The sequence below is a fragment of the Ciconia boyciana genome, chromosome 1, assembly GCF_034638445.1.
Source record: "Ciconia boyciana chromosome 1, ASM3463844v1, whole genome shotgun sequence".
In the NCBI taxonomy this organism is placed as follows: Eukaryota; Metazoa; Chordata; class Aves; order Ciconiiformes; family Ciconiidae; genus Ciconia; species Ciconia boyciana.
Window position 1 is genome coordinate 128,638,180 of NC_132934.1, and position 25,971 is coordinate 128,664,150.

The 25,971-nt window shown below is 39.8% G+C and overlaps 1 protein-coding gene across 6 annotated transcripts in view; it reads left to right on the forward strand.

Annotated features, from left to right (window-relative positions):
* The window catches only part of DMD (dystrophin), a 1,150,282-nt gene that overhangs the window by 1,087,510 nt on the left and 36,801 nt on the right, over positions 1-25,971 (forward strand). For 4 of the 6 annotated variants that reach the window (XM_072848384.1, XM_072848392.1, XM_072848418.1 and 1 more), the window contains 7 exons: positions 971-1,172; positions 4,545-4,630; positions 7,238-7,395; positions 15,843-16,009; positions 18,112-18,223; positions 23,276-23,412; positions 24,190-24,228. In XM_072848384.1, coding sequence (XP_072704485.1) covers positions 971-1,172; positions 4,545-4,630; positions 7,238-7,395; positions 15,843-16,009; positions 18,112-18,223; positions 23,276-23,412; positions 24,190-24,228 — 901 coding nt within the window. The remainder of the gene's footprint in view (positions 1-970; positions 1,173-4,544; positions 4,631-7,237; positions 7,396-15,842; positions 16,010-18,111; positions 18,224-23,275; positions 23,413-24,189; positions 24,229-25,971) is intronic. The other 2 variants (XM_072848428.1, XM_072848410.1) reach the window with 1 other exon arrangement.

A 25,971-nucleotide genomic window follows, 5' to 3' on the forward strand; every position in this document is an offset into this window, starting at 1 on the left:
CAAGGAATTACAGAGGGTTTTCATGTGGCAGCAGGAAGATCTGCATCAATAGTCTCATTTTTCTGATTTCTTTTGTTCTTATTCCTATTTTAGTTTGTAAACCAACATCCCATAACTCTCTGATTTGGTGTCCCCCCAAGTGTGATGCTGCTGTTGATGTTAGTATGCAGAGACTAGGAGCTGAGAAATGGAAGTTCTGTTTTGCCTTGGACATCCAAATTTCAAAATGCAACTGACTTAAATTGGAACAAAAATAAAGTTTTTAAATATCCGTGACAAAAAACTCTGTTGTATGTTGACTGATAAGTTTAAATGTGTCTTACTCCATAAAGTCATAGAGTTATTTATAAATGTAAATGCTCTGCAGAATTAAAAATGGATACATTTCATTAATAAATACTGAAATAGGCCATTTAACGTTTCTGGAACCTTCTAGTCCCTGTTCTCAACAGAGGAAAAGTAACAAAGAGGTTAATCCCATTTCAGTTGTGATTTGTTTGCATATTCCTTGTGGAGTTTGGTGCGGTTAAGATTGCTCGACTTCTGTAAGAAATGGATGGCACGTCTCAGGAAAGCTGATGACGTGTACTATGTTCAGAACACGTTTGGTGAATGCAGTAGTCAAATGTTAGCCTATCTGTAGGAACATAAAACATGAAATATGTAATTTTTACTTACATAGTAGTTTATGTGTAATATTTCCATAGGATTCAATAGCATAATAGGTACTGTACAGCTAAAAATGAAACCGATTTCACTTTTATAAACACTGCTGTCCAAGACCACAGCTGAATAAACAGTGCACCTGTAGGAGTCTTGAAACCAGTCTTGCACGTGACTTTCAGAGGCCATAAAATGTCCTCTGGCCAAGCATGTAAGCCAAGTAAATTGTTCTATTTACTTTTTGGGTATGGGTAATACAACCACTGGTTCTCTTCAGTCTTTATTGTGGTTTATTTTATTTTAACAGTGGATCTCCTGAGTCTGTCTGCTGCATGTGATGCCTTGGACCAGCACAACCTCAAACAAAATGACCAGCCGATGGATATCCTGCAGATCATTAACTGCTTGACCACCATTTATGATCGACTGGAACAGGAGCACAATAACCTGGTCAATGTTCCTCTCTGCGTGGACATGTGCCTCAACTGGCTGCTGAATGTCTACGACACGTACGTATGGGTGCTCTGAACATGGGGTGCTCAGGAGCTTTCCCAACAGCACAAGAGGAAGGGGAAAGGGGTAATGATTTGTCTGCCTCATTATAAAATGAATGGCTTGAAACTGAAAAAAAACGGTAGTTGAAGTGAAAGTTTAATAAACCTAATGGTTTAATGGCTGCATTTAGCTGAATCAATACAGCCCTTGGTTAGGCTTTCAATCCTAGCTTTATTAAGCTAAGCAATGAGAGAGCTGGAAAACAGAACTTTTTTAACAGATTTCTGTGTTCAGAGCAATTCTGGGACTGCATGTCCTCAGTAGGTCACGGCTTTGCATGGCTTTTTAAATTTATTTAGATAAAGAAATTAAAAAGAATTATCAAGAAGCAACAATATGAACACCATCATATAGACTCTTGCATGTGTCTGTACTTCCAGATGTTGAACCTTTTCAGAGCTGTCCATTTTCTGTAGCTTTCAATCTATAACTCTTGTTCAAAGATGGAGGAGGTTCATCTCTAATCCAATGTGCTTACAGCCCTTAGCAGACAGGAGATTTGAGGAATACTTCATCTGAAATTTAATTTTAAAAAGTGTACCTATAAGTATAAATACAACAGCGTAAATTTACCTTAAGAAAATTTATCAGGATTCCTATTCAGTGGGTTAATGATGTTGCTCATACTGCATAGACACATTCCCACACACGCTTGTAAGCTAATTTTAGAATAAACAATTATTTTTGTATCTGGTGAATTTAGTGAAAAAAATGTCAGTGGGAGTCTTTATTTGTGTTTTTGAGGTTCCTATCAGCACCTTCAGCCAGACACGCTCGTTACTGTGTCAGAATAAGCATTTACATATAGAAATGGAAGGACATGGGTCAATTATTGTATTTCCATTGACATTTTGAACTGTATTAAAGTGCCATAACATTGTTCTTCCATCCACCCTTTATCACAGCACTGAAGCTTCGATGATCACCTACCAAAAACAAATACAGATTTGTACAGAGTCTCTTCCTGCAGGATCACCTTCGATAAGCCAGTTGCTTATAACATCCTCTGCAGCAGCTGCAATATCCTGTGAAGTGGATTACCCAGATTACGTTATATTTTTGTGTAGTGTGCCAGTAGTAGGGAATGGGGCTATGTTCATTTAAGAACCAGGTTTTATTTCTTTAATCTGCTTTGGCATTCACAGAACCGTGATCCACTTCTGAATTATCATCAACTATAAATAATGTATAAACAAAGTTACTCAGTTAGCAAAAACCAAAAAAGATGTGCTAGGGATGTTAATCCAGATCAGCCACGTTAGAGGCAGAGAGGGAACTAAAGGTCATTCCACAGGCTACTCCTAAGCTGGACCGTCCGGTTCAGATTTGCCTTGTCCAGTCTAGTATTCTTTATGTTGCACTGTGCTGGAAGTACAACATTAGAAATTATAATTAGCTGCCTCCAGGCAATTCCCTAGGTATGCTAGGGAGCTGCATATTGCAGGACACAATGGAACAGAGAGGTGTTTTATGTGTGAGGAAAGCTCGTAGCTATTTTGTCAAAATTCAGGTTTGAATTACGCTGGTAAGAGAGGTGACCTTGGGGTTACATGTGTTTAGTTTTCATTGTAAGCTTAACAGGCAGAGATCAACCAAAGTGCATAGCAGTACTCGAGACATTTAATTAAATGTACTGAATCTTTACTTTTCTTATAATTGAAAACTGTCATTTGTAAAGATATTAATCAAATTCACAGTCAATGACTGATCTAATTATGGGCACAGCTCTGCAAATCCAACACATTTCAGATTTGTTTTAATTGATCAGTCACTCATGCTCATTTGCAGTAGCATGCTAAATTATTGGTTTGACTTGGGAGGAGAGGAGAGTGAACTGAACAACTCATGATTCGTGCAAGTTTCATTTTCATGTGCCTTGCAGGGAAATCATCATTCTACATTCTTCTCTTGTATAATTTGCATGAGCCTGGTATTCATCAGCAGGAGTTTCTCAGGGCACAGATGATAATTAATTTGGAAAAGATTTGAGGGAGAGGAGTAAGAGGAGTGGAGTGTGGAAAGCGGAGGTAAACAACAATGCTTATTTGTGATGAAAACCGCAAGATTCTTTAGTAAAAGGCTGCAAATTCTAAATTTGGCTTTGTCCACCAGTTTCTGTCTGCACCTTTTATAGGGTTTGCAGGGGAGATGCATGGGTAAATGAGCACCACTGGCTCCTGCAACGCTTTCATAGGATTGAAAAGACAGTGTGCATCTTTGCCGAACAGTGCAGTCTAATGCATGACTGTGGCATGCCTGTACATGATTTATCTTATTTCCAGTGGTGTTCTTACTGGTGACACTTCAGAACTGTTGATAAGGCTCTGCTTCAAAAATGGCGTTTTTAGGCATTAGCTTCCTATGTTGTATGTCTTCGTTTGCAATAGATGGTATATATTTGAAATGCTATCAGAAATAAAAGTCTTGGGGGAAGCCAGCAACTGGAAGTAAACTGAGCTAAACCAGATGCCTGAGAGAAGATGTGAAGGTTTGTCATTGTGTCGCCTGCAGCATGGAGGAGGATGCTCTTCTCACAGTCATGTTAAAAAGCAAAAGTAATAGGGTGGGCACGTCACAAGGCAGGACTGAGCATGAGGGGAAGGCTGACCGGAGGCAGCACAGGGACTGAGGTGGTGTATACCAGCCCCTTGACACTGCATAGGACAGGTTTGAGTGCTGAGAGGAGGAGCTCGGAAACCACACCGTGTTGGTAATGGCATGAGTGTGCAGCCTGCCTGCCTTCTCGTGATTTCTAGGCAAGCTTCATCATTTACCTGAATGTCTTAAAAGTGCCTCTGTCACTGCACACTGCTGGCCGAGGCTGCTTTTTCATGCCTGGCTCCTTCTCAGACAAGTCAGGGCAAGGCTGACAGACAGCAAGCAAAGACTTTCTAAAAGCAACTGCTGCATTGCATTTCTAATTAAAGTGAAGTTATATTGTCTTTGGCAAAAGGGATGGTTTCCTGTTCCATCAGGGACCTCATCTTCTCTGAGAATGGCAGCAGTTCATAGAGAAGCCTTTTCAAATAAGCGTAGTGTAAAGACTCTTTACTCTCACTTTTGTCATAAAAAAGGAGGTGAGTAATTGTTTCCGAATGAGACCATTTCTGGTTGCATTGATACAACAGCTCGGTCCAATTCAGCTACGCCTGTGGAGCCACAACCTTATTTTATATTATCTAATAACTGGCTAGCGTGTGCTGTGCAACATGGTTCTGTGTGGGACTTCATTTATGACAACTACGGTACCGCGGTGAACTTCATTTTAGTAAAGAAATTATGACATGAATGGATCATATTATCAGCCAATGTATCTTTTTCATTAGGGGTCGAACAGGAAGGATCCGTGTCTTATCTTTCAAAACTGGCGTTATATCCCTTTGTAAAGCACACCTGGAAGATAAATACAGATGTAAGTCAATGTAATTCTTTTGGTTTTAGTTTATGTTTATATTCTGTTTTCATTCCTCTTACTTATTGCATAAACATTTAAATAGAATACAGAGACGTTCTTTTAGATAGTCCACATGCAAAGTGTGTTAATTTGCTCCCCCTTGTACTTTTAAATTATTTGTTCAGTATGGTTTTAGGTAGTTTAGCATAGTGGTCCCCAAACTTTTTTGATCATGCACCCTTATCGGTAAAAAATTTTTCAGCATGCACCCCCAATAGATGTATATTTATTTGTAAATTATATACATGTACTACTGTACTAATATACTATGTACATTATAAAACACACACAAAAATAGAAATTAAAAAGGCATGAGATAAAGTTGAAATAAACACTATTGGTTTTTTTATAATTTATTATCAGAACAAAAAATATTTTCTTACCGCACCCCAATGGATTGTCTTGCGCACCCCCTGTGGTGGATGCACCCCCCTTTGGAGACCACTGGTTTAGCACACCTTCGTACACAAAAATGCATATCTACAGGACATCATGCATTACACCATTTTAAAATATATTATTTTTTTAAAATGTTTTCCACAATGTGGTCAGGGTCTTATTATGTATATTGTGCTTAAATATAGTTGCTATCTTAAAAAAAATATTAAAAGTATGCGAATTTTGCGTATTTTAATAGCTGAAATACCTGAAAAAAATTCCACTTGAAGTTTTAGTTTTATCTGACTAATGAATCAGTTCATTAGTGAGGCTAGGATCCAGAAAAGATCTACTGATAAGAGTAGTTCTCAAGAGTAACTTTCTGGTTAAATTAACTGGTATCACTCATTCGTGCATTTAAAAAAAGCACTAAAAAAATATCCTTTAGGATTTGACCCAATACCATAGCAGTTCTTACCAATTGTTATTATTCTGTTCTACTAATGGAAGTTGAAGAACGCTAAAGAGAAAACAGACAGTTCCAGCAACAGAGTCTGTGCATGACTATGTATAATTGGATTTGATTTTAGGGCAATCACTAAGAATGTCACAGTTTAGATTTCTAGATGTTTCATGTGGGTGTTGTGAAAAAGTATTCAGAAACTCTTTTAAGAAAATTACTCAGTACAGATATTTTTCAAAATTATATTTCATTGAGGATTATCAAAGTTATAAAGGAAAACATTTATTTATATTTTATAGTCTCCTATAGTGTGTGTGCACGGTAATGCATACCCCCCCCTTTAAGGTTGTAGAACACTTAATGTTTTAGCGATGGGGAAATTGAAAGCTGAACCGTTTGTGGGAGAGGAAGGAATTGTGTCTGCCAGGCTGTGGTCTGGCTTCACCATCCATGCCGAAGTCATAGTGCGATTGCTATTAGTATTGCTGCAAGTATGGGATGAGTCGCACCCCTTAAAATTTTTTCTCTCATTTGTGCAGCAGAGCAGAGTTGTCTGTGCTAGAGCACAAGTCTTCAGGCTTGCAGAGGTGATGGAGGATTTATCCCCAAATTATTTGTTATAAAACTAGACTTGGCAAGAGTGAAATTCATGTAATTAAAAAATAATCCTTTCTCTATCCATTCCTTTATTCCTTCAGAAGAAAACAGGTGTCAAAGCAGCGCTGGGAAAGTTATCTCGAGCAGTGCTGAAGCACCTTTATAATTGTATCCCTGGTGACAGGTGAAATATTAAGGCAGCTCCAAAAAAAGGGCATTATTTTATTCTAGCCATCTCTCATGGTCTGTTTTGGTTGTTGTTTGTTTTTTTTAACTCTTTGAAAAGTAAGGAGAATTATTCAGGTCATGTATTGTCAACAGGGATATTACCAAATAAATATTTCAGTTAATGCTAACCTGATTTTTCTTATTATTATGAACTCTAAAACCTCCTCAATGTACATGTAGTATAACTAAATAACTAATTCCCATTCAATTAAATTGAGCTTATGAAAGGATAGTAATTCTGTCCTGTAAGGATTCTTTTCTAGAATGATGCAGTAACAGAACATGGCTTCAAGTGACATTTCACTTCAGAAGTGAAAACTTAATATGATATTAACATTCCCGGTGGATGGCAGGTTCTGTCATATTGTAATGTTTTTCTTTCATTTTAGAAATACTCTTGGATTAAAAGATTATGACTTATTGAAGTTAGAGAGCTCTTGTTTTTCAGTTCAGCTTATCTGAAAGGGAAGTGGATTCTCTGAGTTGTACATTGATTGCTAAGACTTGAAAATGTGCTGGATGTTGTATGAGATTATTTTGCTGTTAAACGATATTTTTAAAACATTTATGTTGTTGTGGCTCAAAGGTCCTGCTGTTTAGTTAGCTGTATTATAGAATCACAGCTGCTATGACCAGTAATGCCACAGGTGCTGTGTTATAATGGCCTTTCTTCCCAGGTACAAACCAATAATGCTATTAAAAATTATCACTAGGCTGCTTATTTAACAGATAAACAGAGTTTATGGGAAGAAAAGCAGCCAAACTGAAGATGCATTTGTATTTATGTCTGCCAAGGCTGTTGACTGCACTTGTGAGCCTTTGAAATGATGCAAACTTCCGCACTATTTGCTATATCCCGGTTGTGAATGCTTTAGCACAGGTCCCTTTCCTTCCTCCAGACCTGTTCAAGCAAGTGGCAAGCTCCACTGGCTTCTGTGACCAGCGCCGGCTGGGGCTTCTGCTGCACGACTCCATCCAGATCCCTCGGCAGCTGGGGGAAGTGGCCTCCTTTGGGGGCAGCAATATCGAGCCAAGCGTCAGAAGCTGCTTCCAGTTTGTAAGTTCATGTTTGCTTGCTGTTAATTTTCTGATTTGTATTTCGTGTCAAGGTAGCCTGTCCATTCTGAAGGGGATTGAAAGTCTGGAAGAAGGGTTAGGGTACTGAGAGTCATTTAATGGTGGTGTTCATTGGTGTATTAAACCATTCCTTTGATGAGATGTATTTGAATTAGCCCTTTTCTCTGGCTGTGGTGGAAGAAGCCCAGATTATGCTGTTATCCAGACAGCAAGTAATTGTCATCAAGGTTTGTATTGTAACAGAACCCTGCAAGCAGTTTAAGTCTTTGTTACAGCGGCTCCTGGTTATATGATTTTCTGTTGCCAGTGGTAGATCACCATTTATTGCTGCCATGTAGGTGAACAGCACTAGTTAATCTAAATTTTGGGCATATATGTACCAGTGACAGCCAGGTGCCCAGGGGAACGATAGGAAAGGAGCGACTGCCTGTAGTGCTGTCTAGGGGCAAGAAGTGCTCAATGAGCTCCTTCCACTGCTTGAATGGATAATGCCAGTTTTCTTTAAAGAGTACTGAAAGAATTCCTGTCCTGTCTGTTGAGGAATACAGGGCGAACTGGAGGCTCTTTTTCAAACTTGTAAATTATTTAAACTGGGGAGGAAGAGAGTTAAGGGAATTATTCATCTTTATCCTAACCACCAGCAGAATGCACAAGATGAAGACAGCTGCTTCATGAAAAGGTAGAGGAGGGGAGGTAATGTATGGTCTGTGATTAACTCTCAATGCATCTTCTACATTACAATGGAAGAAATGCTTTTTTTCCCATCCCCTAACTGTCCTTGGGGGATTTTTTGTTTGGTTGGGAGTGGAGGGGAGGGGAGTTGTTTGCTTTTTTGCCTGCTGCTCAAGTTTCATTATGTAGTACTTTCAGTTCTGTAGTAAGCAAAACACAGCAAGTTTTTTTCAATGAATATTAATGCTTGGAAATAGTCTTCTACACACAGTGACTGTTAAAAGAATATAATTCTAAAAACACCACAAACTTCAGTTGTGATGGGATGTTTGCTTTCTGTACTTTTTAAACTTATTTTGTCAGGTCAATTCTACAGGATTCACATTTTCGCATTTCCATCGTTCATGTCTTGACCTATTATAATTCTAGTCTGTATTTGATGCCATTTCCAAATTAATGTTTTATAGGGCCATAGCCTGGGTGGATAACCCACGCTGATAAACTAAGCATAGCAACTTTGATAGCTGGGTTAGACCCTGCTGTGGCTTTCAGGCCTCAAATTCCACGTTGGGCTTTCAAGTGAGACCAACACAAAATGATGCCACAGGAAATCCATGGTCAAAAGCTCATTCGTGCAAATGACCTTCCTCGAAAATTAGGACTTGCTGGATCCTATCGTTTTCCCAAGTGAATGGCAACAGCACTTAGAACACTGTTGAAAAACTGATAAGGAAAGTGACCTCGGAATCTGACAAAAACATGTTTTTTTGGAAAGGGGGCTGACATTATGTGTGTTTATATTAGGAAGAAAACAATAAAATTCATAGTGATGGAACACACAAAAACAGTTTTTATAAAGTAGGAAGAAGACCTTGGAATAAATGTTGATTTCAATAAAATGAGTTAGCAACATTGTCACTACAAATGAAGACATGCCAGCGGGCTGAATGCTGTACCGCATTTAGCTGCCAGCATTTCTAGAAACAGCCCAAGCACAGCTAGGCACAACCTTTGACATGTTAATAAATCAGACATCAGAAAACCTGAGGTTTCCTTCTCTTACCTGCACTGAAAAATAGTTTTTCTTCTTACCTGCAATAAGAGGAATTTCATCCTCTCTTTTTTCCTCCGGGCGAAGCCTCATTTTAACTTGCAGAGTGGGAGGGTGATTTCTGACCTGGGTTGCAGCAGAACAGATGATCTTCTAGGAGGACCAGAAAGGGGGAGGGGGGCTCAACCGAGGAGGGGAAATACAAAAGTAGGGGGAACAGAGTCCTAAGGAGAGGAGCAGAAATCCAAGTGTAGGGAGAGCCCTGATGGAGGGGAGGGAGAAGGAACTAAAGAGTGGAAAAAAAGGGCCACCCTTAGGGAATGATGCTAAGAACAGCAGTAGGAATAATAGTGATGAAGGAAACAGAAGGGTGAGTAGGACGAGGCATGAAAGAAAGGAGCAGCCAGGAATGGAGATGGGGGAAGAAGTAAGACCTTTCCAGGAGAAAGGGAGGAGAGAAGTGCAGAGAGATCCTTTCGGCGTAAGGCCGTGGTGTGGGGGGCACGAGGGTCCTCGGGCTGGGGGACAGCACAGAGGTGCCGGGGGGGAGCAGGGAGCAGCCTGGGAAACAGAGCGGCTGGAGGAGCTGGACGGCCGAGGGGGGATTGCACAGGGCTCCCGGCGGCCTCCTTTTGCTGAAGGGAGATAATTCAATTTTTAAAAATAGCATGGGGATTCATAGTTTACATTACTGTGTGGAAACTAAATTAAGTCTTTCTTTGTACGCCCACGGTGAGGACTGCTTTTTCTTTAGGGTTTTCTTTTCTTTTCTTTTCTTTCTTTTTTTTTTTTTTTTTCCTTTCTGGTGATAAGCCAGCAATAAATTGCAGTCATATCAGAGTCTGCAACAAATGCATGCTTCAGAAATCGCTCTCCCAGCCCCCTTAGGTTAGGTGCCCTGGCAACGGCCTTGTCTGTCTGCATGCACAACAGCAGAAAAAAAAGGGGATGTTTACTGTTCCCGGCGATAACAGGGGAAATCTGTCCTGCTTTTCGGTTTGAAGTGCGAGTCCTTGGGAATGAGGGTTGGGAAGGGCAGGCTTCCCAGCCCTGCTGTTGGCAGCAGCCTGCCCACTGCCCACTCCCGAGGAGTGGGTTCCCTTGCTGCAGCCTGCTGCTGCCCTCTTACTTTTCATCCCCCCAGCACCAACACTTGCTTTTCATAGTTTTCTTCATGTATGGAAAGGTGCTGATAGTAATTGTTGGGAGAAAAAGGATGTTATGGGATTCATCTTTCCTACCCTGTGCAGGGGGATGTAATTTCTGCTTTCAGATTTTAAAGAAAAAAATGTTTTTAAGTGAGAGCGAAGAGCTTGATCTGATGACCATTTGAAGACTATATAGTTCTGCCTGGGCTCAGACTGCATCAAAGCAATCTATAGATCCATGAAAAATTTAGTGAATTCAGTATTGCTGCAGTGTGAAAGCACTTTCCTTTTAGATCTGTGATGGGTACATTTTTTAAGTAAACAGGATAGGGAATTGTTACGGACTAAAGGACACACGCGCTGTGTTTTAATCACAGTGGAAAATTACTAATACGCTTTCCTTGTATAGTGTAAATAGGACCTAGGAATGCACATGACTGCCTTGGATGAGTTACTGTGACATTGGGACGTTTAAGAAATGTGATGCGAAAACAGTGCAGCTCAGATGAAAATGTCTCTTGCTGTTTCTCAATAAAATTTGGGATATTTGGTTCTTGGTTATAAACTGTTTTAAGTATGCTTTCTTCCAAGGGTGTACTTGAAGTAGAGTACTTGATATGAAAAACCAGTACAGATGAAGCTAAGGAGTAGTAAAATATGTACAGTTAATTCATATCAGTATTTTAAACTTTCTTGTTTCATTTCACTTTGACAGAGGAAAGTATTTTAGTATCCTGTCTTGTATAGTCTTCATTTCTAGCTTTGTACTTGATCAATGGTCAGGCAAGATCAGCCTGGTTTTTACAACCACTTAACTTTGTCCAAATCTAGTATATTTACTCAGGCAAATAAAAGCCAAAATAGGGGCCTGTTAGTCCTTTTAGGTGGAGTTTGGGTATTGCAAATCATGGGCCAGGACCCTGATAGTGACTTTGGCCATAAATGCTGTGATTTAAATTTGTTGGGCAGTTGTCTTGTGAGGGGTGGGTTGGGTTTTTTTTTTTGAACAGTTAGGAGATAGCAATACTGTGTACGAATAACTATATATAGTTATATGGAGGTCTATATGAAAATAACATACAAATGCAGTATTACTCTTGAGGGACTCGATCTCTTTTGAGATATCCAGGCAGCCCTTGTTTCTATTCATAGGATATTTCTTCTGCTTTTGGCTCTGACAGGGGAGAGCTGGCCTGAGGGGAACTAGCAAATCCTTCCTCAAGCTGCTGTGCTGTAAATGTCATAAAACAGCAATTCTGGTTTTATTTCAGCAGGATTTTGTGAACCTGTGCCTGTCTTTGGGAGGCACTCTTGAAGAGTCCTACAAGTGAACTGCTTTAAAGAGCTATTTTAAAATGGTTTAGTGTAACGGGAAGTAGGAAGATTGTGTTTTTCAAATGTGGATGATATAAAACTATACACTAATTCACTTCTGGGTTCATTTTTTTTTTTTTAATTACTTTTTGCCACAACACTAAAAACATTGACTGGAGTAGTCAATGCAATCAAGTGTAATGCAAGGGGTCAAAGTAATGATCTTAAGCATGTGCTCCAAGGGTCGAGGCAGATTTAAGCAGTTTGTATCAGCCAAAGTTACCTTTATAATAATCCTCTCTTTCTTGACCATGAAACAGCACTTGTTTTGGAAATAATAAATTCTTGACTTTTGTTTTCTTACCACCTAGCAATGGGGAGAATACGAACGTATTGGGGAAGCCATTCAAGAGTGGAAGACAAGGCTGAGCAGGGTTTGATCTGACTCCTGGGAGACAGGGCTGCTGTTCACGGCTTGCTCTGCATTTTTACACTTCAACAAGTCACAAGAATCCCATTCCCCATTTTCATTTTGTCCAAAATAATACTTACTTAGACTAACATAAAGCTTTCCATCCTGCATGTAAAACACCATTAAATTAACAATGTTAATTTATTTGTAATTAATTTCCTACACTGCAGCTAAATAGAATATAGCTCATCAAAAATGTTATCAGAAATTTGTGCTATATTGTCTGACTCTGTCCAAAAACATATCACATTGTTCATGTAACATCATGACTGTATTAAGCATATTTTGTATTATGGATAGATAAAGTTAATATAGCATAGAATATTTTTTAAACTACTAGCTGGAAGAAGAGGGGGAAAAAAACCCCAAAAATTCAACTCCTAAGTATTGCATAAAGATGCTAGCATCACCCAACTTCCTATTCCCCCATTGTTTCTGCAAAATAAATACTGAAAAACAGATGTCTGGAACATAATGAATTTGAATGTCCCCATAACAAATTGTTACTTGTAAGCTGGAAAGGGCTTTATGAATTTTACTTTATGATTCACTCTGTTATTACCATAAAAATTGGGAGTTGCACAGAAATGTGTTCAAGAAGAGAACCATTAATATTCTTTACAGCTTGATCTTGTTGGTTCAGATACAAACTGTATGAATTCAGACTTTTTCCCCTTATGTAAAATCTTCAGCTGCTGCCTTTATCGGATTTAGAGATTATTAAAAAAATCGTAATAGCAGCTCAGGGAACAGTCGAGGTCTGTCCTATACTGTCTGACCCTGACCAGCTTTTCTCCACGTGGCTTTAAATCTTCATGTAATATAATTCGGAACCAGTTCTGATACATTTTAATGCACCTAATCTCTCTGAGCACAGGTTTGTACAGCCAGCGTGTGGAGCTCTGGGTAGGCAGCTATTGGGACTGCTGGCAATCGACAGTGACTGCAAAATTAAAATAGATCTTTGGATGTTACAGAAAGTCTTTCATCGCCGCAGCATTTTCACTGCAAATTTAAAGCAACTACAAGTGGAGAGCAGCACTTTGAGCAGCTCATTCTTATTCTGACTGCAGCTTGCACTGCAGCATTTTCATACACTTCATGTTTTTCTATTAGAAATGGCATATTAAAGAGATCCTCTTAAAATTTTTTTGAGGCTTAGAGGACCTCTGTATAGAAAGCGTAGTCTGCTAGGCAGGGTAGTGGTTTGCCACTGTAGTTCCTGGCTGATGCTGGCTCACTGAGTGAGCCACAGAAAGTCTCTCCCCCACCCCTTTACTGCCCTGGCTGCTAGCTGAAAAATGTACATATAGATAATCGTATTTTATAAATATGCCTTTCTCTTAGGAGAGTTCTAGAATTAATTTAATTCTGTCAAATTCACTGATGTCCTGCAGCAGAAGGCAGTATCCGCTGTTCCGAACAAATTCTGTTGCCAGTGTTGGCTGGACTTTATTGTACTTTTGATTTTCTCTTTTTTTCTTTGGGGAGGTTCCTAAATTCTATAGCTACATGAAAAAACAGAGGAGTAGGATTTAATGCAGAAGTCTTCAGAAATATTTCAGTGTGTGGAAAAAAAAGGTTATTCCACTTTATATAAGACCTGTAGTGAATATTAAATTGTGAGGGACTTTATGTGAATAACGGTAGATATGTTGTGGTTTGATGGTTTTACCCCAAACATCTCAAAAGGATTTATATGACTGTACTAGAAATCCATATACGTGGATCTTAAATGCAGTCATAGGAGTCTTTAGATGTTTTCCCAAACTAGCATCTCAAGAAGAAAGCCCTGACCAAAAAATCTCTTTGTTTCTAATTAACCAAAGTATTGCAGCAGCATTTTAAGTCAATTTTAATGCAATGCATTATTCAGGAGGTATTCTGGGGTTTTTTTTCTGCATCTTTCTTGTGGCCAGAGGTTCCGTCTAGGAGACTTTGCATTTTTCTCAGTCTTCAAGTATTGATCAGTTAATTTGTTTGTCAAGATTATAAACAGTGTTATATTTTAAAAAAAACCAAACACACAGCTAATTGTTTTGCCCTATAGCTTTCTCTTCTTTAGATCAGTTGTGATATTTTTTCTCCAAATTCGTTGCTAGCATTTTTAGTTGAATAAGGTTTTAGCTAGGTCATACTAAACTCGGATTTCATGAGAAACTGGAAAAGTAACGGAGAGCAACCATAAAAAAAATCAGCACTCAATCCCCTGTTCATCATGGGCCATGTACATGATACATTAATGCTTATTATTTATTTAAATGCTTCAAATAGGTTTGGAACCACAAAGGAAGACAGTCTGCCTTGTGAAGTTTGAAATATGAAAGACTGGCCTGCAGAGGGCTGTATTTGAAACCCCAGAGAAAAAGGAAAGCAGAGGATTTAAATATATTGAGCCCATAAATATACTGTTTTGTTGGGTAGCATGGAAGGAAATGTCTCAAGGAATTTGAATTAGCATGTAGCGATGGTTTAGAGAAAAGGAGCAGGACAGTATCCCGCTTCATCACTTGGGCTGTTGCTTGTGCAGACCTGTCCTCCTCCCTCCCATCCTCCCCGCCAGAGCCCTTTGCTGTTTCCACCTGATCCATCACCTCGCCTTCAGCACTGAAACCAGCTCCCAGGCTCTCAGTTAACCAGCTTTGTGCTGGCTCTGCACCACCCTGCATGCCAGAGAGATGTTCCCCATAAACATTGACTCACGCACTTCACTGTTTTCCTTAAAATCCCTTTTGATGCTCTTTGCCTTTATTCTGCACTGTTCTTTGCAGTGGCTAGCCTGCTGGTATGGTGTGACCTCTACCCGTTTAGGTAGATCTCTGTTGTCCCCTGTTGCCTTGTGTTTCTTGTCTCTTTGCTGTTTCTTTTTCCATACTGTAGGTGCTGCCAGGTAGGGGTGATGTATCATTTTTTGGTGTGTGCACGCTGCCTGCCGCAATGGGATTCAGCTCTGTGACTGAGCTGCCTCAGAGTTACGGCAGAAGAGATACCTGAAATAATCATAGTGGTTAGGATGTGATGGGAAGGCAGCAGAGACGGGACAGCCAGGAAGTTTTCATAGGCTCTTTTGCTGCTCGCAAAGAGGAGAAAGTGGGAGGTAGTGGAATATGAGGCTAAATCGATTGTATTCTGTGGGACAAAACTATATTGTGTTTGCAGGCAATGACAGGAAATTTAGAGGTGATATGGTAGAAGAGGGATTTTGAGGCATTTAAAGAGGCAGAGAGGTTACACATTCAGCAACAGGCTTGAGAAGGGATTTGAATGATTTCCTTATGCATGCATTTAGAAGAAAGGTCAGTAGGATAATGAAGGACATTAAAGAGAAAGGAATTTTGATCAAAAGACGTGTGATTTTTAGGGCTTGGATAACAAACTTTTTAAAATAGGCGAGAAGCAGTGCTATGCAGGCTCAGATAAGAGAGATGGGAAACACGAGATCAGGCATCAAAGGTGATCCTGTAAGGGGATGATTTTCTCTGTGACAGAGTACATGGTAGTGCTGTCTATTGTAATAGGGAATAAGAGAAAGAGAGATTTGAAACGTTAATAATAGTTTTCAGTTCCTGGCTTGAAGGCAGGATCCTGGAGATTTTTTTATTTTTTTTATTTATTTTTTTTTTTATGAATGGCTGGACTGGGGGAAAAGCTGGAGTGTATTCATGGAAAAGATAACGGAGTAGGCAGGAAATGAACGACTTGACCTGTTAATTAGCCGGTAAACAGATCACTTGTGCTCAGCCCCTGTCGTCCTTCCCCCTCTGTTACAGGCCAACAACAAACCGGAGATCGAAGCAGCCCTCTTCCTGGACTGGATGAGGCTGGAACCACAGTCCATGGTGTGGCTGCCCGTCTTGCACAGGGTGGCTGCTGCAGAGACTGCCAAACACCAAGCAAAGTGTAACATCTGCAAGGAGTGTCCAATTATTGGGTTCAGGTACAAGCTTGCTCCCTTTCCATGTGTACTACTGCTTGGTAGATGAAGAGCTCTGCTTGTTGCCAGGCGAATCATGTCCTTGATTTTATGCGTGTTGTTCAGGGAAAAAATAATTGTGACAGGGCACGAGGGAGAGTGACACCTAGACTGGGTATAGTGATGCAAGAGTTGAACAACAATCATCTATCAGTTAAGATATGGCCCTTAGCTCTGTGTCCTGCTCTTGCCTGCAGTCCTTCCGTGCCTCAACCAAAGTATTGGTAGATGGTACAACTAATACTATTTGCTTTACATTCAATCTGTCCTATACATGCAGTTACATTTTCTGAATTGCATCCTAATTAATTGCTTTCTGTCATAGTATAAAGCAAGGAAGTGCCTTGAAAATTCGCAGACATGTGAAGCTACATGTGTGTTTCTCAGAGAAAGAATGTAGTTGGTGGAACATTAACCTGGAGTGGGGGAAATGTTGCTGGTCTGTTTAAACATCTGGATCGACACCATGGTTACTATGGCAATGAATAAGTCGCTGTGTTGGCTGTGTGTTGGTATGCCTGTTGAGAATCCACTTAACGGCTAAGTAAATACTCACTTTCAATTATGCCTAGACTTGTTTTATCACTTTGCGTCGCAATAGCTGCTTTGTATGGTTTCTGTCCTTTTTATGCATTGGCATTTCTCCTTCTATGGTACCGTGTTGTTTACAAAGAGTTTTCTGTAATTTTGTTTCTAAAACCCAGACAGACAACAGCAGCAAGCAGTCCCACATAGAAAAGCCATCGTTTTGCTCTAACCTGGGAGAGTATGAATGTTGCTTTTATGCCTGTAGTAGGGCAGTGCTTTGTCCTATGTGATTTCACAGCCAGTGGGAAACAGAGGAAATAATGAAGATACTGCTTTGTTTTGAATCTGATTTTTTCTTCACTGAGGCTGTTCCTCTAATCATCTAAATTCTTCTCCTTCTGCTTTTATTCCCCTTGAATATCTTAACTAGGAAATTATAAATATTACTGAGGAAGAGCTAGGGACGAGATGTGAGTGGCTCAACACATCCACAAAGTCTAATTTTCCCATTCCCAGAAACGGTTTATGAAACTACTGAATTACTTGCATGGTTTTGTATAAACAGCCAATGACAAGTAGGTGGAATTAAAAAATGCAGCACGTGGAAAATCAAAGGATGGCAAGTGAATGGATAGTCTGTAGTGAGCATTGAGAACTCGGGAAGCAGAGACTGGAGCTCTCTGTTTGCATCTAATTTTACTTGTCTGATCTCATCTGGCTCTTAAATTTATATAACAAATCTATTATCATGATAGTCGAATCTGTCTGTTGCAGAATTTTTCTCTGGCTTTGCAAGTCATTGAGACCCTGTGTACACACTTGACAAAAAGATACTGTATTGGAAGGCTTTTAGAAAGCTAATACTGTGTGCCTCAGTACGTGTAAAACAATGTTCTTTTGAGGTCACTGTGACTGAACTGCTTCGCGTATTTGGAACAAGACAACCCTTATGCCTCCGGCTCTTTCAAGCACTTCAGCATAGCAGATACAACAGTTAGCTGCCTCATAGAGCTGATGAGATCAAATAATGGCCCGAAAGTGCATTCAGAGTTTTGCATGGATGGAATGCCATACAGGAAAATTGTTTTGATAGAGGTGCTAGGAAGGACACAAATTCCTGCCTTGTATGCAGCACTTACAAGTTTGCTGGAGTGACTTGTTGAGGAGGGCATTACTTACTTGAATTTTACTTCCCCAGGACATTCTGTGTTAGGAATCATGATGAAGAGCAAAAGAACTGAAATTAGCATTATAGAAACAAAAAGCATGGTGGTGTCTTTCATGTGTTAAGAGAGAGTGATTGTGTAGAAATCTTCGCTGTTGCCCGGTGTTAAAAATTTTTTTGAAGATTCAGATTTTTGATAAATGTCTGAAGCAGCAATACCTGTGCCTCAGTGGTGGAGAAGCATTGCCCGGCATTGGACATCGTGTGACATCTCAGGGAAGAGAACTTACTAACGCAGAAAATTTGACAAGCTGACATGAAGCATTCACAATACAAAGCTCTGAAGCTGTGGGTTTTTTTCTTCCTCTTTTAGGTACAGAAGTTTAAAGCACTTTAACTATGACATCTGCCAAAGTTGCTTCTTCTCTGGCCGTGTTGCAAAAGGTCATAAAATGCACTATCCCATGGTGGAATACTGCACACCAGTAAGTAGCTGTTTTACTGACCCTTACTGTCCCTTCTTATGTAGAAAGGAAAAACTTCATTTCCTATGTGCAAGGTAATGGAGCATTTGGGTGGCTTTTCTTTTTCTCCCCCCGCCCCTTAAATCATCTTTTATATACTACACTTGCCAGCAATTTCTGATGCTTAGTAAAGGATACTCCAATGGTTTGAAGTAAATTGAAGTTCATTGTACAATGCTATGTTGTAATATATTATTGCATGCTAATGACTCATTCCATGTTCAGTGCCATAGTTCACTTTATGGATCCTGCAAGAAGCCTGTGATTTGTGCAAATATTCATTCATATCTTAGGTCACAATGTTTTCTCCATATCAGTGTGAGATTTGTTGTCCTTTCCTCAGCAAGTTGTTTTCCCTGCAACACTATGATTGCATTTTTGAGTTCTTTACTATTTCGTAGTACCTTTGTATTGTATGATCACTTGATGATATAAAACACCAGGGAAGTTCTCAAGAGTATCAAGTTAGATTTCATTTCTGAAGACTGGAAGCCGGGGTGTTCAGTGCAGCACAGTGCAGGTGTGCTACATTGATGGTGTGGTGAGGGTCTTCACCCTTATTGCACAGCTCTCAAAAGGATTGCTTTTGCGTAAACATTTCTTTCATACCAGACAGCTGGCAAAGAAAATTCCACATTACTCTCTTAGTGTGTTCCTTTTTCTTTTTTGCCACTCATGACCTGGGCAGAAAGGCATAAATTAGAGGAGCCCACAAGTTGCCCTTCCACGATGCAGCATGACTGAGCTTTCAGCTGCCTTTGCAGCTGTGGTGGTCTTGTTTGGTGGTATTGTGGTGGTGGTCTTGTAGCAGTGCGCTCTCTGGTTATCATTTCCTAGTGTGATGAGATGGTCCCTAGTCTTGTATTTTCATCTGCTGGTCAAATATAAGTGGTGAAAATAAAGCATCAAAATTATACGTGGGCTAGCCTCATAAAATTATGTGAATGGTCTTTACATCTTCATCCAAACAAAAGGCACGGCCAAAATAAAAGTAAAGACTCAGCTTTTCTCAGAAACTTAGGAAAGAGAGAGGAAAAAATATTCCCCTAAAATATCATAGTAAAGCAAAACCAGTATTTTCGTTAGTTTTAATTATGGATATTTATTTACATTATCTATCAACTTTTACTGTAGCATTTAAATGGCAGTATTTAATCTGAATCTCTGCAGGGGCAACTAATGTGTGTTTGCTGGCTTTTTGTCGGTATTCATTGGCTGCTGCTTTTCAGCGTTGTCCCCCAGGGGCTGAGGTTTCTGGAAAGGGCGATGTGCCTGAACTACTGCACAAGTCAGAGGGAAATGCTGGCGCTACCTGGGCAGGTCTGAACAGACTTCTCCATCGCAGGCATTCCTAGAGCAGACTCTCATGATCTGAGTCGTAGGCAGAGTGACCAAGCGGGCGACCGCGTTAGAGCATTCCATCCAACTGCAGCTGAATACCTCCTTGCTGAATTGGCTACAGTTTTGTTTTGCAGTTTGCCACTCGTATTCTTGCTAATAAGTGACATGGGAGATTTGTGAATGGTGCACAGAGTGCACAAAACAACATCTGCTACTATTTTCTTAACTTGTTCATAAGATGTGTTTTGAGGGGAGAGGAACGAAAAAGGATTGTGAGGCACCCCCACAGCCTGCAGCAACTCATTGCAACACAGGGTGCAGCAGGTTTCTGTTCTCCCTAAAAATACGGGTTACTAACAGGCAAACATGGTGGTGAACAGAAAACTTGCAACTGCATCCAGATTGCTGGATCAGAATAAAGAACCATTCACAGCCAGTACATTTTTTTGTGAATCCTGAACTCCAGCAGCCCATGCTAATGTGCCATGCCTGGCTGCACCAGCAGCCAGTTGAATTAGAGAAGGATTAACGGGGTGGAGGGGGGGGAAGTGAATGTGACGCACAGCAAGCCCTGATCTTTTTTGTGTTGCTGCTATTGAAAAAATAAAGCCAAATACTGTGTGACTGAACAAGACATCCACTGGAGCTATCGTGTCTAGTATGTAATTGTTTTCTAAATTAATGAAAAGGGGTTTGCAGGTGGCAGAGCATTTTTTCCTCTTCCTCCAGACAAATCTCTCACCTTAAAATGTATTTTGGCAGACAGAAGACATGTGATGCCTTCTTTGATATATCTTTGCAATAGCTAGATGTGCACAATGGAGTGTTTTGATATTTTTATTCCCCCTCCCTCTTACTTCCAGGAAATTTTGGAGCACTGCACTCTTTAATTCTGCTTAGGGGAGATTTGAGAACTCATGCTAAATATCTGAAGGATGTGATAACTTTTCCTCTCCTGCAAAAGGTTGAGGCAGAATAAGGGCAAGGCTGTTCCCTAATTTTCATTTAGACGGAAAAATTGCAACAATTATTCCTGAAAGCAACACACCTCGATTTATTGTTCAAAGAGAAGTGACTTTTAAAGAGCTTTCAGATAGGTTTCAAATAAAGCATAGAAGACAACTTCTAGACTGGGATTTAAATGTAGGATCATTTTTCTGTTTGGGTTTAACCAACAGTGACACACCAGCATAAAAAACACCTTGTTAGAAGGAAGCATGTCAAACCCAGATACCTTTCTACAGCTAGTGTTTACAGCTGGGGCTGAGGTCTGGGGTGGGGGTTTGGCAAGGCACTTTCTTAAACCAAACTGTGAAAAGTCAGATGGTGGTAAAGTTCTCCTTATGTCATGAAATAGTTTTGGTTTCGGAATAGTTTTGGAACATGCTTGGCCCCAGCTGCCTATGTATTGCTTTGATTTAAGAGAGCTGAGGTGCTGAAACTCCACTGTTTCTTGCTCGTAAACCAGTTCTGCTGAGAATTTTGGTTTGGATTATTTTACTCTGAAAATCATGTGGAATAAAACATCTGTGGAATAAATCAGAAAGTTTGGCTGAAAATAGCCTCAGTCTGTCATCTTGTCCACGTAATAATCACATTTTCTTTGTCTTTCTTGTGCTCCTTGAACATTTTTGAAACGGAAATTGGATCACATGAGAGGTACCTGGTGCTTCTGGTTGTCACTGGAAGACGTATTTTCTTCTGGGGATTCTTGTGGTACCAGCTAGATCAGGATGTTTCTGTGCAAACATACCATTTTACTGTTTGGTCGTCATGCAGAAGGTTCAGGGGAGCAAGGCGGGCTAACAGTCCCAGGAAGGTCAAAGTGAAGAATGTTTTATTGTTAATCATGCCTGAAAACACTTAATCCAAATTACAGTCAAATGCAATTGGAAGTGTTCACAACATTGAAAATAGACAAAGCAGGAATAAATGGTTACAAATGACACAGGTGAACAAACTGAACAGAAAGCTGTGCTTAATCCATTTATACCAAGGCTAAATATTAAAAGTTTTTCTCTTTTCCCAGCTGATGTGCTTCGTGTGCTCTCCTGATGCGGACCTGATTAGGAGCTCTCCTAGCAGGCATTGCAGATGACAGTCGGCAGAGGGAATTCCCTCCTGCTGAGGCATGCAAGGCCACCTCAGTAAATCCCCTTTCCAGAGTCCTCGGGTGGTCTGGGCATACTTAATCCCTCCCTTCCCCAAAATGTCTTTACTTCTAATGTATTGAGGAAGTGATACTTAATATTATCGAGCGTTATCTCAGTTTCTTGAAAATACAGATGCTGCTGTACTGGCTTGCAGGTTCTGCTGTGTCACTTCTCTGCCAGTCTGCTCACACCAAATTTTCCTACCAGACAGACTGGCTGGAAAGAGAGCCAAATTCTTCTCAGCTTTACATGAAGCTTGTAGGTGTCATCAGTACAGGGATAATATTGTCCTTTCTGTTAATGCATTTCAGTCTTTCTACAGATTATTTTTCAGGGCATCCTTAATTTTTCTACCCAGGCAATCTTTAAAAAAGATGTATGTGTTTCAGCAGCTCTGTGAAGGTTGTCTTGACTGATAGGTCCCCGCACCTCCTTCCTCTTTAAATAGAAGGCATAGAACTCATTAAAAAATGTCAAAAAGATTAACTTTTCCCTCATTTCTTTCCTTCAAATTAGATACACTGGAGAAGCAATATCGCTATGTGGGTCAGGAAGAACTTAATTTACTGTAGAAGAGCAGTATTTCAGGGTCGAGTGTCTCTGTGAGGTGCAGAGAAGGGAGTGCAGCCTGACTAAAGTAACTGAAGTCTTCCATTAAAATTCTTCAGAAAATCGCCTGACTCTTAATCAGTCTCACAAGAAGTCTTGCATCTTCCCAGCAGACATCCTTTGAACTCTTCCTGGCTCATTCTGGTCTTTAGGAAACTAATTCCACTTTGTGCTCCTCTGCTGGTCTCTACAGCAGCAAGGAAAGCCGACTGTAGGCAAGGGAGTAGAAAAGTTTGTGCAAATTGTACTGTCCTCAGGGTATTGATCTTAAATGCCTGCTAGCTTCAGATTAAACAGGCACAGGAAGAAATAACTGATCTAAGAGCTTTCAGCAGCTTTCACCTGCTTTTTGTTTCTCTTTGATCAAAATATTAATGGCAGAGGAGGCTGAGAAAAGAAACTGGAAAGAAAACGTACCGAGAGTACGGGTCTGACTTTTGTGGACTGACAAGTCCATGAGATGTAGATGACGAGTGCCATGGTATAAGAGTCAGGATCCAGCCAGTGAAGCAGCTAGCTGGACACACGGAGCGGCTGTGTATGCTCCGCTACAGCCGTTTTAGTGCTGGACAAAAAGCAGGCAGAGTCCCCCGAGCCAGATGAGGAAATGACAAATTCTTGTCTAATTATTGCTTGTCCTCTTGAGATGACCTGAGATGAGGCGTGAGCCTGTCTCAGGGGTTTTTGGAGCTTCCCTTCTTTCTGCTTCCTCCCCACTAGCAGTGTCGCTGTGTAGTACATTGTAAGGTGACGGTGCTAAATAAATAAAATTTGTGGTTCTGGAGGTCAAGCCGTTGGCAGCTCTGCTTCGTGTGGCCACAGCTCTTGCAAATGACCCAGCAAAGGAGGAGGCAGCCAAAAAAACGTAATAACCATGAAAGATGATTTCATTGTGATTTGTGGCTTTCAGACAACTTCAGGAGAAGACGTCCGTGACTTTGCCAAGGTACTAAAAAACAAATTTCGAACAAAAAGATATTTTGCAAAGCACCCACGAATGGGCTACCTGCCTGTGCAAACTGTCTTGGAGGGAGACAACATGGAAACGTGAGTAGCTCTAAAGTGTCTTAAGTAGCAATTCATTTGGTATGCTCTTTGAGCTCCCCAGCTGGTGCCAACTCCCTTCACTTCCTAAATGCATAAAGCCTCTTTATTTTTTTCATTTTTGTTAACTTTGGCTGGCAGGAAAACACAAGCTGGGATTCCAATTGCCATTGCTTTTATCTGTTTTCACCTGTCCTTATACAAGAACTTCAACTTCAGTTAGTAAAAGAAAAATACTTACTGTCTTACTGACAGCCTTATAAACTTCAAAGTTTGATATGGCAATTAGGAGACTAATGATCTCTTCATTAAATTTTTATTTTCTTCCAAATGGGTATCTTTCTGTGGTTTTGGGGTTTTTTAATTAGGCTACTGTGTTTGCAAGCTTCCCAGCTGATTTCATCTTTTCTCACCCTATAAATTTAGTCTTATTAAATGACTTTGAAGTCTTTATGGAAAAAAAAAGCAATAATGATGCACATGGAGAAATCAATGAGTAACCCAGTTCCCTTTGGGTTTTTTTACAAGTTTAATCAGTTGTTTAATGGCAGTTGCACACAGCTTGTTCTCGCTCTCTCTTTCTCTTTCTCTCTCTCTTTTAATTTCAGATTTCAATTTTTTTCTCACTCTTTGGTTGGTTGCTCTTCACAGTCATTCATGTTGGTCTGTTGGATTTCTGTTTTTTAGTTGTTGTGATTTTTTTTTTAAACCTTTCTGTAATTATTTTGCTGCTGAGTTTCTTCTGCCTCTCTCTTCACCTCCTCATTTTTTGTCTTGCAGTCCTGTTACTCTGATCAACTTCTGGCCAGTAGATTCTGCGTGAGTACTTTTGCTGAAGTGTGCTGCTGCTGCTACTGCTGCTGCGTTCCCTCACTTTTTTTGTTTGTTTCTTTGTTTAGTTTTACATAAGTTCATTTCCTTCTTTCTTTATGATTATTTTCTTTGGTACGCTCTCTGAAGGAAGGTTTTGATCCCAAATGAATAGAATGGTATAAATCCAGGAATTCCCAGCAATCGTGGATTGTGCACTGTATACTCTTTCTAGAGTATGTATTTTCATCGAATTAACAGGGATTTTGGTGCAGTCCTACTAATGCTTATGAGAGTTTGTTGTTTAAAAGCCTGTGTTTCTGAATAAGTGTCGATCCCTCTGAATGTATACTAAATGCTTTTTGAAAGATATAAATTGGACTTGAAGGATTTAATTCAGTTTCAGGAATGACGTTTTGTAGATAAAGCTATAAATTGGTTTTACGCACAACTGTGCACACCCGCACACTCACATGCCCCAATTAATCCAAAGCTCCCTGGATATTTTATTACGGTTTTTTAGATACAGTAAAATTTGTGAAGGCAGGTTGAGATGGGGAAATGTTTACTGTATTTTTTTCGGAAGTTAAAAAAGCGGGATTTTTCAGCTATGAACTGGAATTTCATTCTTGCACCATTCCTGCACGTGCATTGTCTTACTATTGTAGTAATACCCTCAGCATAAACTGAAGATATATATACTTATTATTGTGGCATTTGCTACTACTAGTGTTACATGGATGATTTTAGAATAATGTTAAATAAGGTTTATTTTTAATTCACATATTGATAATTATTGAGAAAGTAATAAATAGAATTTTATATATTTCTATATGGTGAAATGTATATGGCTTGCACCGTCATTGAATTTTTGGTAGAATAAACAATAGTGAAATGTCTACATTTGAATATTGATTTATATTTTTCATTTGAAGCACAAAAATTGGGAAGTCAAATGAAGTGCCCTTCCTCTAGGAAATTTACTTTAAGCAACTAAGAAATGCATATAGTACTGCAAACCTCATATGGTTGAGGATTCACCCACAGAAAATGCCAAAAGGCTGGAGCCAGACTGAAATAGAGGGGCTTTGAACTTTAGGATGCATTTTCGTTTATAAATGCATCTGGGGATGATTGCAGCATACTATGTGCTCAACTATGGATCTAGATTTCTTACCCTTTAGAGCAATTGAGAAGTTAAAAGGAGCATTTAAAGAAAGCTTGGATAATACAGAATGCCATTGCTTTGTCTGACATAACATGAAATTACGCTGCCATAACATGCTTAATTCTAGTTCACTTACAGCAATAACATCATGGTGTGCCTACACTGATAGCTTCTCACCAAAGCTTTGGTGTCATCTACTACAGGAAATTTAACTCGCATGTAATACTTAAGAAAACTTGAGAAATACTGAGAAGCAGGATTTGTACAGAGAGGTTGCACCTTTTATCAGACCAACTCAGGTATCTTCCTGAGCACAATCCTTTTGCCTGGTCTGACAAGAAAGCAGAAAATTAAGAAATGAATAGTGGCTGGAAAGAATTGCTCTTCGTTTTTTTCTGCTAACTTTGTTCCTTTCCTTAGTGCTAGACCACCAGGGCTACAACACAAGTTACTGAGCTAGCCAGGTTTAAAGCTGTTTCTCTGTTACAGGGCTGATTCCAACATCGGCAGTCAAACCTCTTAGTCTGGTTATCATAAAACTTTTCCATGTTTTCTAAGATCTTGCCTTTTTCTGGTGCTTTCAT